Source organism: Thamnophis sirtalis, unplaced genomic scaffold (assembly GCF_051295495.1).
Source record: "Thamnophis sirtalis isolate CommonGarterSnake01/CBP01778 unplaced genomic scaffold, rThaSir2_p1.2 scaffold_13, whole genome shotgun sequence".
Taxonomy (NCBI): Eukaryota; Metazoa; Chordata; class Lepidosauria; order Squamata; family Natricidae; genus Thamnophis; species Thamnophis sirtalis.
Genome location: NW_028261393.1, coordinates 29,600,277 through 29,615,028, shown reverse-complemented (window position 1 = coordinate 29,615,028; position 14,752 = coordinate 29,600,277). Strand labels below are relative to the sequence as shown.

Sequence of the window (14,752 nt, the reverse complement as noted above, 5' to 3'; positions counted from 1 at the left end):
AGGTAGTAATGATCTGGTGTGTGCAGGTCCAGCTTTCTGTAAGTTGACTTTGACTGGTTGCTTTGCGACCATTCAAGTTACAATTGACCCCCAAAAGGAGGCTTACAACCTGGATTCAAAGTGTTCCATTTTTGAAGGTTTTCAAGAGAAGCTTGGACAGCCATTTGTCCAGGATAGTATAAAGTCTCCTACATTGGGCAGAGGCTTGGACTAGAAGACCCTCAAGGTGCCCTCCAGTCCTGTGAGTCGATTCTGACAGACAGAGCCCTGGCCCTGGTTATGTCCAGACTCTGGGCATTCGGCAACATAGCTGCATATATGGCATTTGCATGTCCCATAGTCACATGAACCGCATTTTATGATGGTTTTGCTGAAAACCTTTTGGCAAAACATATCCATAGTGAACCATCGGTTGTAATGGCAATCTCCATTATGATGTTCTGTCAAGGACTCCCTGAATTCCAGAGAATCTGGAGCTTACAGCTATTATTTGACATGGGAACCTTGACTGTGGTGCTCCAGACCTTGGCCTGGCCTGAACATTTTAATGAAAGCAGGGACTGTGTAATGTGCCCTGGTCATATAAGGCAGGTGCATGGCCCATGACCTTCCAGATGCTGTTGAGCCACCTAAGCCAGCAGCCCGGAGGAGCATGTAGTGGATTGCAGCTGAATAATATTTAGGGTCTTCCTTGATTCTCCCACTGGCCTCTATGGGGTTTCCTGGATTGCATCCTGGTTTTGTTCAAATAGACTTTGCTTTGATTCTTGATGAATAAGAGAGACTAAACTTAAGGAACGTTGAGTGTGTTGTTGTCTTCTTCTGCACACAGGCACAGCGATTACAAGGTGGCTTCCCCAGCTTTGAGAGCAGTTGGCAACATTGTGACGGGGGATGATATCCAAACCCAGGTGATGGGAGGGAGGCTTGTGTAGCCCACTGCAGCTCCCCCCCCCCCCCCGGAGGCCCCTGAGCCTGTTTCCTAAATCTTCCATTGAAATATCTACCACCAATCTGGGGAAATCAAGCTCCAGGACTTTTGATTCCAGTCAATAATCAGAGAGGTTGTGGAATCTGGCTGTGATACTGGCAGTTGGTACTCAAACTATGATTTAAAGCAGAGACTGGCTTAATGTCAGGGGCAGTAATTACTCATTGATGTGTGGGGAACACTAAATTTGTTTTTGTTGATGCAATTCACTGACGGCTAGGAATTACTTTCTTTTCTGCTATCTTTTTATTTGGGTATTTCTATTTTTGCATCTTCTTGTTCTACTTATAATGCTAACAGCAAGGGCTTAGGAGAATAAGTGGATCTTTGGGTCTGTCATGAAAATTACCACACATACACAGTTATCTTGACACTCCTCAGATGTTAGTCTTATTTGGTCTCATAATCAAGGGACCATGACTGATGGGAACATGTTAAGCAGCTTCATACAAGTCCTTCAGATGGCACCTCATGAGCAAGCCCTGGTCTGATTTGGGAAGGTAGTTTTCCAAATTTTCTCCTGATTAAACTCTCCCTGCTGCTTTCTTTAGAGTAATGAAAAATCTCTTGAGACCGGCTGACCTTTAGCTTAGGTTTGCTCTAGTTCAGCATTCCTGTATCTGTAGCCAAATTATGATCCTCTCTGCTATTGTATTGTAATAGTTTAATAGGGCTGTTTCCTATGAGATGGGTGTAATTAATCAATCAATGGATGGAGGAGGAGGGGAAATGGTGCCTAGAAGATGAGAGCAGGGGCAGGCCCCAGGGGCTTAACGGTCAAAGGAAAAAATGCAGGAAGGGCCCACCCTGATGCATTAGGTGGTTAAAAGTGGCTCTGGGAAATTTTTATCTTCAGACTTGCAAGATTCTGCTAATGTAGCCTTACAGCAAAGTAGAATGAGCTCATGCTTCCTGTCTGGTTTATCCAACAGGAGGGCTGACGTCAGTCTTGCTTCCCTCATCCCTGCTTGATCCTTTAGGGTGGATACATCCTAAATTTCTTCCTCTGGCTATTAATCCATTGATTCTTTCCACCCTCTCTTGTCTAATTGTCTCTTAGGGAGCATTTCTTCCCCTCTTTCCCCCAGATCACCCACCCATTTTGTTACATGGAGGTAGGCAGAAGTTTTGAAACAGAGCGCTTATTTGCTTTTCCTTTCTAGGTGATCCTAAATTGTTCAGCTTTGCCTTGTCTCCTTCATCTGCTTAGCAGCCCCAAAGAGTCCATCCGGAAAGAAGCTTGTTGGACCATCTCCAATGTGACAGCAGGGAACAGAGCTCAGATACAGGTAATAAGCCAACGGAAGTAACACTCTTAAGGCATAAATGACTGGACTTATTGGACTCACTTCCCCCCCCCCTCCCAAAGGTGTGATCTTACATATGGGAAACATTGAGCTGGAGTTTCTACATTTCTGACTAATTTTCCAGCCGGGCCAAATCATTTTCCTTGTTAGGAATCCCTCCAGGAACATCAACTCTCTTACGCGGCTTTTTGTCACTTGCAAAAACACAAACCTTATCTAGCAATCTTTCAGTTAATCGGGTGATTTGTATTTCAACCTTCACCAATTTGGTAGCCTTCCCAATAGTTAGGTTGAACTTCAGAATTCTCAGCAATGCTAGACTTGTTGGAGAATTCTGGGGATTGAGGACCACACCTCTGGAAGTCTATCTAGCTCAGGAAAGTCTTCTTTAATGCTGCCCAACCTTGCTTATATTCCTCCAAGGGGATAGAAAAAGATTATGCGGTAAGCTATTTAATCGTATTGAGCAATCTCTTCTGCAAGAAACCTACTGCTTTTAACCTCCGATCCAGCCACCAATATACTGGTATAGTCCTTTTTCAGCCTTCTTGAAACCATATTAAGCAGACCCCCACAGTCATTAAGCAAACCTGTTCATCTGAACGGGCAAGGTTTTTTTTGCAGAAACCAGCAAAAAACATAGTGAATCACAGTCACGTGACTGTGGAATGCCATAACTGGTCGTGAAGCTGACTTGGCTGACATGCAGTCATGTGACTGCAGGGGTGGTCGTGCAGCCAAGACCACTTTATGGGCCATAAAGCATCTGTGCGGTGGTTATCATAACTTCCAGTGGTCATAAAACAACTCATCATTAAGTGAGGACTATCTGTACTGCTGCTCTGTCCTCACCTGCTCCAAGTGATTGGGGGTTGGGCCCAATGCTCAGCCTCTGGCTAACCCTGTCCTGCCTCTGGCCCTGCAGGCAGTCATAGACGCAAACATCTTCCCAGTGTTAATTGAGATCCTGCAGAAGGCAGAATTCCGCACCAGGAAAGAAGCGGCCTGGGCCATCACAAACGCCACCTCAGGAGGGACACCAGAGCAGATTAAGTAAGGAGTAACTTTAACTTTAGAGTTTGGGCGGGAGGCATTGTTTGTAATTGTGCTTCTCTCTTATTAACAGGTCTGTGAGACCAATTTTTTTTAAAGAACCTGTGGAGTTCATGGGGGTAACCCTTGCCAACGTAATGTTCTTGGCACATACAAGTTTCACTCTTTCCCATTTTTAAATTTATTTATTTTTAAATAAAAAATCAAGAACTGGATACCTGGATAAAATGAGATAACCCAACATTAGTTGTTCATCTAAGAAGCTTCCATTCATTAATTTTTATTTTTTTATTAAATTTATTTGCTCCCCATCTTGTCACAAGGCGACTCTGGGCAGGTGACAGCATTAAAATTGTGAATAAGGAATGAGAGACATTAAAGGTAAGGCATTCTTCCTCACTATCTTGTCAGCTGAGAAGAAAACTAACCAAAGGTATAATAAAAGCCTGGCAAGAAAGTTGTGTTCTTGAGGTATGCGGCTATATAAACCAAGAAGAAAGGAAGGAAGAAGGAAGATTTCCTCCCCCATATCATTTCCCCTTTAAAACTAATGGAGGATTTGGTTTTGATGATGAGGCAAAAGCTGGGTATCCTAGTGGGCCACCACTTTAGTACTGCAACTGCCAGAAAGGCCAACCGAAAGCATCAAGAGCCTGAGAATAGTGATAGTACCACTTTATATTGCACTATTGAGGCCACGCTTGGAATGCTGCATCCAGTTCTGCTCACCAAGATACAAAATAAGGTCTTGAGACCATAGAAAGAGTCAGAGAAGAGCCACAAAGTTGATAAGGGGTCTGGAGGCTGAACTGTAGAATGAACGGTTAAGAGAACTAGGTACATCTAGTCTAACAAAGGAAAGAATCAAGGGTGACCCGATAGCTTCTTCCGGGACTTGAGGGGCTATCACAGAGGAGAGGGGGTTGGCTTACAGTATTCTCCAAAGCACCAGAGGACAGGACAAGAAGCAATGGGCGCATGCTTGTTAAAGAGAGATCCAATCTAGAACCAAAAAGAAATTTCCTGACAGTAATAACAATTAATTAATGGAACTTGTGGGTGCTCCATTGCTGGAGATTTTCAAGAAAAAATTTGGACAACCATTTGTCTGGGGTAATTTAAGGTCTCCTGCCTTGGGTAGGGGGTTGGACTGGAAGACCTGCAAGGTCCCTTCCAGCCCTAGGATTCTATGTCATGCACTTCATAGCATGTGGATTTTATGGTTCTTACTATTTTAATAATGAGAGCTGATGATTTGTCCTTGTTTACAGGATTACAGAGTTATTTGCTGCTCATAAACAACACCACACAAACAACAACAACGAATTATATGCATCCTAATACTTTATTTTCCTCTTACTTTTTGTTAACTTTAGGAGTCTGAGCTCGAATTTCAGAAGAGGAACTGGGGAAGAGGGCATGTCTTCCCAGCAAGTAAATTATTCTACAAGAACGTTAAATTTTATCAGTAATTTTAGTCTTCTGGATTTTTTTTGCTTTGTTTCCAGATACTTAGTAAACCTGGGCTGCATTAAACCCCTGTGCGATCTTTTGACCGTCATGGACGCTAAGATAGTTCAGGTGGCCCTGAATGGCCTGGAGAACATTTTGCGGCTGGGAGAGCAGGAGGCCAAGCAGAGTGGCACTGGCCTCAACCCCTACTGCAGCCTCATTGAGGAAGCTTACGGTGAGGGCTGAGTCTCGGACATGTGCTGTGGCTATTTGCAAACGAAGGCTCTCAGTTGAGGCTCCCCTTTGAGGAACTCCTTCCCATGGAGGGTGTCCCTAATGCCCTGAGGTTGCCTTTCCAGTGTCAAGTTAAATTTTAATTTTTCAAATTGATAAAAAAAAAAGCTTTGCAGTGTATTATTGGGTAGCACCTGACTTCACGTCTGTCTCCTCCCATGTTCCCAACCCTCAATGTTTAATAGAGATGATCCTCTACCCCTTAGGCCAGTAGTCCCCTACCTATCCGGCTTGGTGGACCGGCAGGGGCAGGGCAGAGATAGTTCAGTGCGAGTGGCAAATTCATCTGTGAACGCACACAACTCCATTTGCACCAATGGGTGTGCATGCCTGCCACTCATGCAAAAGCTTTCAAGGCTTGCCTGCACTTGATGGGTCAGTTGTGTAAGCCGCCTGAAATATGATGGGGGATTCCATGTAAACGATGTCTTTCTCCTTCAGGCCTGGATAAAATAGAGTTTCTCCAGAGCCACGAAAACCAAGAGATCTACCAGAAGGCCTTCGACCTGTACGAGCACTACTTTGGCATTGAGGACGATGACTCCACTCTGGCCCCCCAAGTGGATGAAGCTCAGCAGCAGTTCATTTTCCAGCAGCCCGAGGCCCCCATGGAAGGCTTCCAGCTATAACCAGTGTGCGGAGTCGAGGGGAAGAAGACCCTCCCTTTGATGGAAAGTCAACTGCCGAGAGCCTTCCCACCCCCAGCCTCATTTCCTTCTCTGTCACGCGGAAGGCAACCTTGCCTGCTCCACCCTCTGCCAAGCAGCTTTCTCCTTTGTGACACACAGCAGCATCAGTTGACTCTTTTCTGGAGAGGAGATACACTTACACACTATGTTTCTTCCCATCTTTTGTGCTGCACGAGTGTGTCAAAAAAGCAGGTGCTGAAGTGGATGGAGGAGGGAGGTGTAAATGTCTTTTAGTTTGTGGTTTTCCTCCAGGTTTCTTTTTCTTTTGTGGTGTAATATTTTTTTCTCCTCCGATGAGATGAGATTTTTCTCTTGGGTACTTGAGAGGTGCCTTTTCCCCTCACTGGGAGAAGGCAAGATAACCTGAATTGTAACCAAGGAATCTAATCTGGATGCTTGGATTCAACTATTTAAAACAATTTGCACATGTTAATTTTTATTAGAGACTTTTCTTAATTTGCCAAATACACCACTTTGGCCCATATGGGGTCTTTTTGGGGGGGGGAGGGGAATCCTTGCCAAACAGCACCTTTTGAGGGAATTGGGCCAAGTTGCTGCTGTTTTTGTCCCTCTCCTCCACTTACATAGATCTAAAAAAGAAAAGAAAGAAACTCTGCCCAGAGATGCAGGCTGAATATCAGGTTTTGGGAAGGCTTCCCCTGTCAGGTGGGGAGAGTAATTTAAAGATTCAAACGAGCAACAGCTCCTGAGGCTCCAGTCTTAAGGGGAAGGCACAGAAAAATAACTCAAAAGCACAGCTGCCTTTTTAGGTGGGCTTAACATTTGCTACTGACTGAAGTGAACTGGGAGAAGAAACCCCCTGTGCATCTTTACTTGAAGAAACAAAGTTGCAAAACTCATTGGAGCCTTTTGGTTTGTGCCATTTTTTTTAAATTTTTTTTCTCTTGGACCACTGGGGTGGGGGCGACTTGGGCATGGTGGAGCTGGGGGGGGGGGTTATCATCTGCTCTCCATGCCACCCGTCCCATGGCCTGTGTCTCTTTCAGAATTACCTCCTGCTCACAACTGTATCGTCTACATTTACTTCAAAATGAAGAAGTCAAAGCTCTGTATTTTTTATATATTATATATACATGTAGACTTTGTCTCATTTGGTCTGGGGAGGCGGGGGGGGGGGGCTGATCCTCCGGAGTGCTGATAGAGAGGATGATGTGGGGCAGGCCGGCCTAGAGAGTTGGCTATACAGAGGTCACCACAGCTACAATTCGGGTCCCCCTCTTTGCCTGTTGCACGAGCGACCCAATTCAGAGAATGGGCTTTCGTTGGAGACCAATTGGGCCCTGGCTGATTCCTCCTTCCAGAGAGAAGCCCCTGGCTGAGAGGTTCCTTCGGGGGTCTTAAGGAAAGTTCAGAGGGTGGGCAGAGCCCCTTCCTTGCTCCCCCTCCTGGGAAGAAGGTTCTCAAAGCCTTCAAGAGCAGAGATTCAGGCAGGGGTGAAGTCAGATGTGAAACCCTTGGGCTGTATTTTGTAATAGAGGTTTGCTTTTCATTGTTTAAAAAAACGCCAAGGAAATTTAATAAACTTCATCTCTGCATTCAGTGAGTGCAATCCACACGCATGTGGACTGGAGCATGTGTTTTTTTTCTTGCAGCCATGTCACAATTGCCATTCCTGGAATCAATTTTCAATTTGTCAATTTTAATAAATTTGTATGCCACCCAATCCCGGAGGACTCTGGCGGCTTACATAAAAGACAGTTTAAAAAAGAAGATATTAAAAATTTAAAATATAAGACAGAACAAATTAAAACAGGACACAACATGCACTCGATCTTAGTGGAGCTGAAGGTCAATCAAGATCAGCAGCCCCAGGCCTGCTGGAACAGCCAGGTCTTAACAGACTTTCGGAAGGCCGAGAGAGTGGGGGGGGGGTGTCTGGATTTCAGGGGGCAGTTCGTTCCAGAGGGCCGGGGCAGCTACAGAGAAGGCTCTCTTCCGAGGAGCCACCAGATGACATTGTGCAGATGATGGTACCCGGAGAAGGCCCACCCTGTGCGATCTTATTGGGCGCTGGGAGGTATGTTGCAGGAGGCGGTCACGGAGATATCCAGGTCCTAGGCCATGTAGGGCTTTAAAGGTAATAACCAGCACCTTGAAGTGTGTTCGGAGACCAATAGGGAGCAGTGCAGCTCACAGAGGATAGGTGTAACATGGGTGTATCTAGGTACACCCAGTATCGCTCGCGCGGCTGCATTCTGGACCAATTGTAGTCTCCGAACACTTTTCAAGGGCAGCCCCATGTAGAGCGCGTTACAGTAGTCGAGCCTTGAGGTGACAAGGGCGTGAGTGACCATTTGGAGTGCCTCCCGGTCCAGATAGGGACGCAACTGGTGCACCAGGCGAACCTGGGCAAAAGCTCCCCTGGTCACAGCTGACAGATGGTGTTCTAGAGTCAGCTGCGGATCCAGGACAACACCCAAGTTGCGAGCCCTCTCTGAGGGGTGTAAGATTTCACCCCCCAGGTTTAAGGATGGAATATCTGGACTATCTTTGGGGGGCAACATCCAAAGCCACTCAGTCTTGTCAGGGTTGAGCGCAAGCTTGTTCATTCCCATCCAGACCCTGACAGCTTCCAGGCACTGGCACATTACTTCCACCGCTTCACTGAGTTGGTACGGGGCGGAAAAATACAACTGAGTATCGTCCGCATACTGGTGGTATTTAATCCCGTACCGACGAATGATACCCAGCTGCTTCATGTAGATGTTAAATAGGAGGGGGGACAGGACCGAGCCCTGCGGCACCCCGTATTTAAGGGGCCTAGGGGTCGACCTCTGTCCTCCAACCAACACCGACTGCGACCTGCCAGAGAGGTAAGAGGAGAACCACCGTAAAACAATGCTTCCCACTCCCACCTCTCCTAGCTGTTGCAGAAGGATACCATGGTCGATGGTATCGAAGGCCGCTGAGAGGTCAAGAAGCACCAGTATAGAGGAATGACCTCTATCCCTGGCTCGCCAGAGATCATCGGTCAGTGTGACCAAAGCAGTTTTGGTGCAGTAACCAGGCCTGAATCCAGACTGAAAGGGATCTAGATAATCTGCTTCATCCAAGGTCCCCTGGAGTTGGGAGGCTACCACCATTGTGCGCCTGCGCTGGGAAGATGGCTGCCTGAGCTTTTCGCTCCGGCTGAGAAGAGCGTTCAACTGTCCTGAACTGAACCCTCCCCCGCTGTTTATCAGATCTAAGCAGTGGGGGATCTATGAGAAGAGCTTGGGCTGAGCCTGGGAGTGGTGAGCAAATTTTAAAAAGCATTACCCAGGGGCTTATCCAGAGGCTCTGAAACGGATTCCGGCGTTCCTCAGCATTCTCGGCGTTTACGAACGGCGTTGCGAACGACCTTCGGCTTACTGGGCGTCTTTCCCCCCCCCCCCTCACACGGACGGCTATTCCCAGCAGGAGTGGAGCTGAGCTGAGTTTGGGCTGTTTCCTGCCTTAGCGTGGAGAGTGCTCGAGGTGTTTGGGGCGGGTGTGAGGTGGCATTATTCTTTGAACTTTGCTTAAAGGTGCTAAAGACGCTGAAGACGCTGTAGCCGGCATTGTGAGAACTAATGCGGCTCAGCTGACTGGGAGACTTTGCCTGAGGTGTTATTTGTTCGCTGGGACTCTAGACCAGCTGGGAGCATCGTGATTGCTGTGAGCGGCGCCTGAAAGACCACTAGCCCAGCTGCCAGGAGGGGGGTCCCCTCACTTGATTGCTACAACTATCATAGCCATCTGACAACTATCATAGCCACCTGACAACTATCATAGCCCCCTGAGAATGCCGTGGCTGGCAGGAGTGCCGAGGCTTTTCCGTGTGAGTTGCTGAAAATTGAATCTTTCTGTAGGCCACTTGTCAACATCATAGTCTAGCCGCTTGAAGATTGTGGCCTTATTGTTCTGGATGCTGTGGAGTTTGTGGGCCTTATTTTGCAAATCTTTGTTGGGCCACCTGTGGTGAGAGACGGGCAGTGGCCTCCCGACCACTGGGGCTGGAGACACCCGTGGAACCTGGAAGAGCAGGCTGAAACCGTCTGGCTGCCGTGGGAGCTGCTATCGGTGACTGCTGGGGGGGCCTGACCCCCCTGGGATTGCCTGACGCCTCCTCTGCTGTTTGTGCCGCTGTAGGGTCAGGCTAGGGACAGGGTAGGGTTAGGTTAGAATTTAGGGTGGGTTAGTTTAAGATATAGTTAGGATAAGGTTAGGATTAGGGTGAAGGAGGGGGTGGGGTCGCTAGCCTGATGGCCTACCGATGGGCTGCTTCCACGGGTAGTGTCACGGTACAGCTGGGAGTGGGGTTCTCCCCCCCCTTTTACCGTGGGGTTATCCCTGGCTCCCGGGTGTTCTTTGCCCCCGATGGGAGGGAGTGCTGCTGGCCACCGTCTCCTGCGGCTGGCCCTACAACTTTTGCCGTTATCCTTTACTGCCTGCAGCCCACTTGACTTTCAGACTTGCCTGGATTCGCTCTGGACTACTGTGAATTATCATTTCATGTCCCACTACCCTTGGACTCCGGATATCTATTTCTCGGGAAGTTTGGACACTATTTCCCGGCCGCTTTGGACTATACAATTGGCTGGACTGCGCAGGCTCATAATCATAATCATAATCTTAATTTTTATACATTTGTAAATTTTTTATTTAATTTTTATATTTATATGTATGGGGAGTGTATGGTATGACTGTGATTGACTGAATGTCCCACTTTTATTATATTGCTGTTTTTGTTTTTAACTTGTATTGTGGGGATTGACTGGTTGTATGCATGGGTGTGTTTGGTGGGCCGGGAGTTTAGCTGGGACCTCCTGCACTGAGTGCTTTGGCAGAAGTGCTAGGGGGCCCCGGGCCTGGTCCCGGCCCTTGGTTGTGTGTGTCGAAGGGCCTGCCGATGAACCCGGTAGCTGGGGGAGAGGGTGAAGGGACCACAGATGCGGGAGTGGGCCGGAACATTGGGGTCATAATGGGGAGGGGCAGATATGGCGGGAACTTCAGGGCAAGCCATTACCGGGGAAGGAGGGTTCCCTATATTCGAGGGATCCCCCCTTCCGGCCCTGTGAGTTCCACTCCAAGGCCAGATGGTGTGAGTAATCAGGACCCTGGTCTCAGGTTGCTGTTGCTAAATGCCAGATCTGTGGTTCATAAGGCTCCCCTCGTCCAGGACCTAATTACAGACGAGGGGGCAGATCTGGCATGTATTACTGAAACCTGGCTGGGCCCGGAGGGAGGAGTCCCCCTCACAGAAATGTGCCCAGAGGGTTTTCAGGTGCTTCAACCGCGACCCCAGAGAAGGGGCGGAGGAGTGGCCATTGTTATCCGACAGTCTTTAGTTCCTCGTAGGATCCCTGCTCCGGAGCTTGTCGGGTGTGAGTCCTTGCTGGTGAAGTTGGACCTTGCGGGTCAAGTGGGCTTGTTGTTGGTGTACCTGCCTCCCAACAGCGTGACAACAGCCCTCCCCTTGCTCCTCGAGTCAGTAGCCGAGCTGGCGGTTGAGTTCCCCAGACTTATGATACTGGGGGACTTCAACTTGCCTTCGCTCGGCGAACACTCTGATGGAGCACAGGAGTTCATGGCTTCCATGACAGCCATGGGCTTGACCCAAGTAATTCAGGGCCCGACCCACTCAGAGGGTCACACACTCGACCTCATATTTCTCTCAGAGCAGTGGAGTTGTGATCTTGGTTTGAGGGGTAGTGAGATCTTGCCCCTGTCATGGTCAGACCACTTCCTACTGAGGCTTGACTTTCGGAGACCAATCCCCCGCTGTAGGGAGGAGGAACCGATTAGGCGGTTCCACCCCAAGCGTCATGGATCCTCAGGGTTTCCAGACAGCGCTTGGCGTTATGCCTGATACTCTCACCCGCAGTTCGGTGGAGACCTTAGTTGCTACTTGGAACTCGGTAGCGTCTGAGGCTCTCCACAGAATTGCGCCTTTACGGCCGATCCGCAGCAGTGGATCCAGGAGGGCTCCTTGGTTTACCGAGGACCTCCGGGAGATGAAGCGCCAAAAGAGACGCCTAGAGCGCCGCTGGAGGGCCAGTAAATCCGAGTCAGACCGAGCACTTCTGAAAACCTGCATCGGAGCATATCTATCGGCAATACGGACAGCTAAGAACAATCACATTGCCGCTCTGATAGCGTCCGCTGAGTCTCGCCCTGCTGCCTTGTTTAGGGTGACCCGCTCCCTCCTAAATACGAGGGTTGCGGATAACCATTTACAAGGTAGAGCAGAGGAATATGTCCAGTTCCTCGCGGACAAAGTTGCTCGGTTTCAGATGGACCTGGACTCCAATTGCGCAGAGCCAGCCGGGGTACCGGGGGAAGGTCTTGAACACCACCTCTGGACTGACTTTCAACCTGTTGCTCCTGATGAAGTGGACAAGGCCATGGGAGCGGTGAGTGCTGCCACGTGTGTACTGGACCCGTACCCCTCCTGGCTGGTCGCAAACAGCAAGGAGGTGACGCGGAGCTGGGTCCAGGCGATGGTGGATGCTTCTCTTCGGGAGGGCTTCTTCCCACCGGCATTGAAGATAGCGGTGGTGAGACCCCCTCCTGAAGAAGCCATCGTTGGACCCAGCTAGTTTGAACAACTACCATCCAGTCTCCAACCTTCCCTTCATTGGGAAGGTTGTTGAGAAAGTGGTAGCCTCTCAACTCCGACGGTCCTTGGATGAAGCCGATTATCTGGACGCCTTTCAGTCTGGATTCAGGCCTGGCTACAGCACGGAAACCGCTTTGGTCGCACTGACCGATGATCTCTGGAGAGCCAGGGATGGAGGTCATTCCTCCATCCTGGTGCTCCTTGACCTCTCAGCGGCCTTCAATACCATCGACCATGGTATCCTTCTGCGATGGTTACGAGAGGTGGGAGTGGGCGGCACTGTTTTTCGGTGGTTCTCCTCCTACCTCTCGGACAGGTCGCAGTCGGTGTTAGTTGGGGGAGAGAGGTCGACCCCTAGGCCCCTGAAATATGGGGTTCCTCAGGGTTCGGTCCTATCCCCCCTTCTGTTTAATATCTACATGAAGCCACTGGGTGAGATCATTCGATGGCACGGGATCAAATACCATCAATATGCGGACGATACTCAGCTGTATCTGTCCGCCCCGTGCCAACTCAGTGAGGCGGTTGACATGATGTGCCAGTGCCTGGAGGCTGTCAGGGTCTGGATGGGGGTTAACAAGCTTGTACTCAATCCAGACAAGACCGAGTGGCTGTTGTGTTTTCCTCCCAAGAATTTGGCCAGTATTCCATCACTCAGGCTGGGGGGTGAAAATTTACGCCCCTCAGACAGGGCGCGCAACTTGGGAGTCCTCCTGGATCCACAGCTGACTTTAGAACATCACCTGTCGGCTGTGACCAGGGGGACATTTGCCCAGGTTCGCCTGGTGCACCAGTTGCGCCCCTACCTGAACCGGGAGGCACTCGCAACAGTCACTCACGCCCTCGTGACCTCAAGACTGGACTACTGCAATGCGCTCTACATGGGGCAGCCTTTGAAGAGTATTCGGAGACTTCAACTCGTCCAGAATGCAGCCGCCCGAGCAATTGTGGGTGCACCTCGGTACACCCACGTTACACCTATCCTCCGCGAGCTGCACTGGCTACCGATCGGTCTCCGGATACGCTTCAAAGTGCTAGTCGTAACTTATAAAGCCCTTCATGGTATTGGACCTGGGTACTTGAGAGACTGCCTGCTGCCAATTACCTCCCAAAGACCCGTCAGATCTCACAGGGTCGGCCTCTTCCGGGTTCCGTCCACCAGCCAATGCCATCTGGCTACTACCCGGGGGAGGGCCTTCTCTGTAGCAGCTCCGGCCCTTTGGAATGAACTCCCCGCGGAGATCCGGACCCTCACCTCTCTCCAGGCCTTCCGGAAAGCCGTCAAAATCTGGCTGTGCCGGCAGGCCTGGGGTTGATGAGTTCTCCTCCCCTCTCAACTGGTATGGCTGTGTGATTTTCGTGTATTTTAATTATGTGTACTGTTGTTTATGTTCCCTTTCCCCTTTGAGTTGTTCGCCGCCCTGAGTCCCTCCTGGAGAAGGGCAGCATACAAATAAACCAAATACAATACAATACAATACCTTCTCAACAACCTTCCCTAAAAATGGGAGGTTGGAAACTGGACAGTAGTTTTTAAGGGCGGCTGGGTCCAGAGCAGGCTTCTTGAGGAGGGGTCTCGCCACCGCTTCCTTCAAAGGTTGCGGGAAAGACCCTTCCCGAAGAGAGGTATTTACAATCCTCTGGATCCAGCCACATGTCACCTCCCTGCTGGTTGAAACCAACCAGGAGGGGCACGGGTCCAGTAGACAGGTGGCGGCACTCATCGCTCCTATGGCCTTGTCCACTTCCTCAGGAGTGGCAAGCTGGAACTCACTCCATAAAATTTGATTAAGGCTCTCCCTCGACATCTCTGCTGGCACTGTCCAAGTGGAGTCTAGGTCCGTCCGAATCCGAGTGACTTTGTCCGACAGAAACTGAACAAATTTCTCAGCTCTTCCCTGTAAGGGTTCACTCGCATCCCTCCCTTTCAGGAGGGAGCGGGTTATCCTAAACAGGGCGGCCAGGCGAAATTCTGCGGACGCAATAAGGGTGGAAAAATGAGCACATTTTGCCGCCCGTATCGCCACTAGATAAGTCCTAATAAAGGATCTTAGTAGTATTCGGTCGGATTCGGAGTTACTGGCCCTCCAGCGTTGCTCTAGGTGTCTCTTGGCACTTCAGCTCCCGGAGTTCCTCGGTAAACCAAGGTGCCCTCCTGGATCCACTGCAACGGAGAGGCCGCAAAGGCGCAATCCGATCTAATGCCCTAGCCGCTGCTGTATTCCAGGTAGGGACCAAGGACTCAGTCGGATTGTGGACAAGGGAGTCAGGTATCTCCCCAAGCTCCGTCTGAAATCCCAATGTGTCCATCAGGCGCCTGGGGCGGAACCACTTAATCGGCTCCACCTCCCTGCGGTGGGAGAGT

General features: G+C 49.6%; 1 protein-coding gene across 1 annotated transcript in view; it reads left to right on the top strand.

Moving 5' to 3' along the window:
• Positions 1-7,346, top strand: part of KPNA6 (karyopherin subunit alpha 6) — a 28,760-nt gene extending 21,414 nt beyond the window's left edge. Inside the window, exons 10-14 of the mRNA XM_014057650.2 lie at positions 833-911; positions 2,155-2,280; positions 3,224-3,351; positions 4,860-5,038; positions 5,539-7,346. Coding sequence (XP_013913125.1) covers positions 833-911; positions 2,155-2,280; positions 3,224-3,351; positions 4,860-5,038; positions 5,539-5,726 — 700 coding nt within the window. The 3' untranslated portion in view covers positions 5,727-7,346. The remainder of the gene's footprint in view (positions 1-832; positions 912-2,154; positions 2,281-3,223; positions 3,352-4,859; positions 5,039-5,538) is intronic.
• The last annotated feature ends 7,406 nt before the right edge of the window (positions 7,347-14,752 follow it).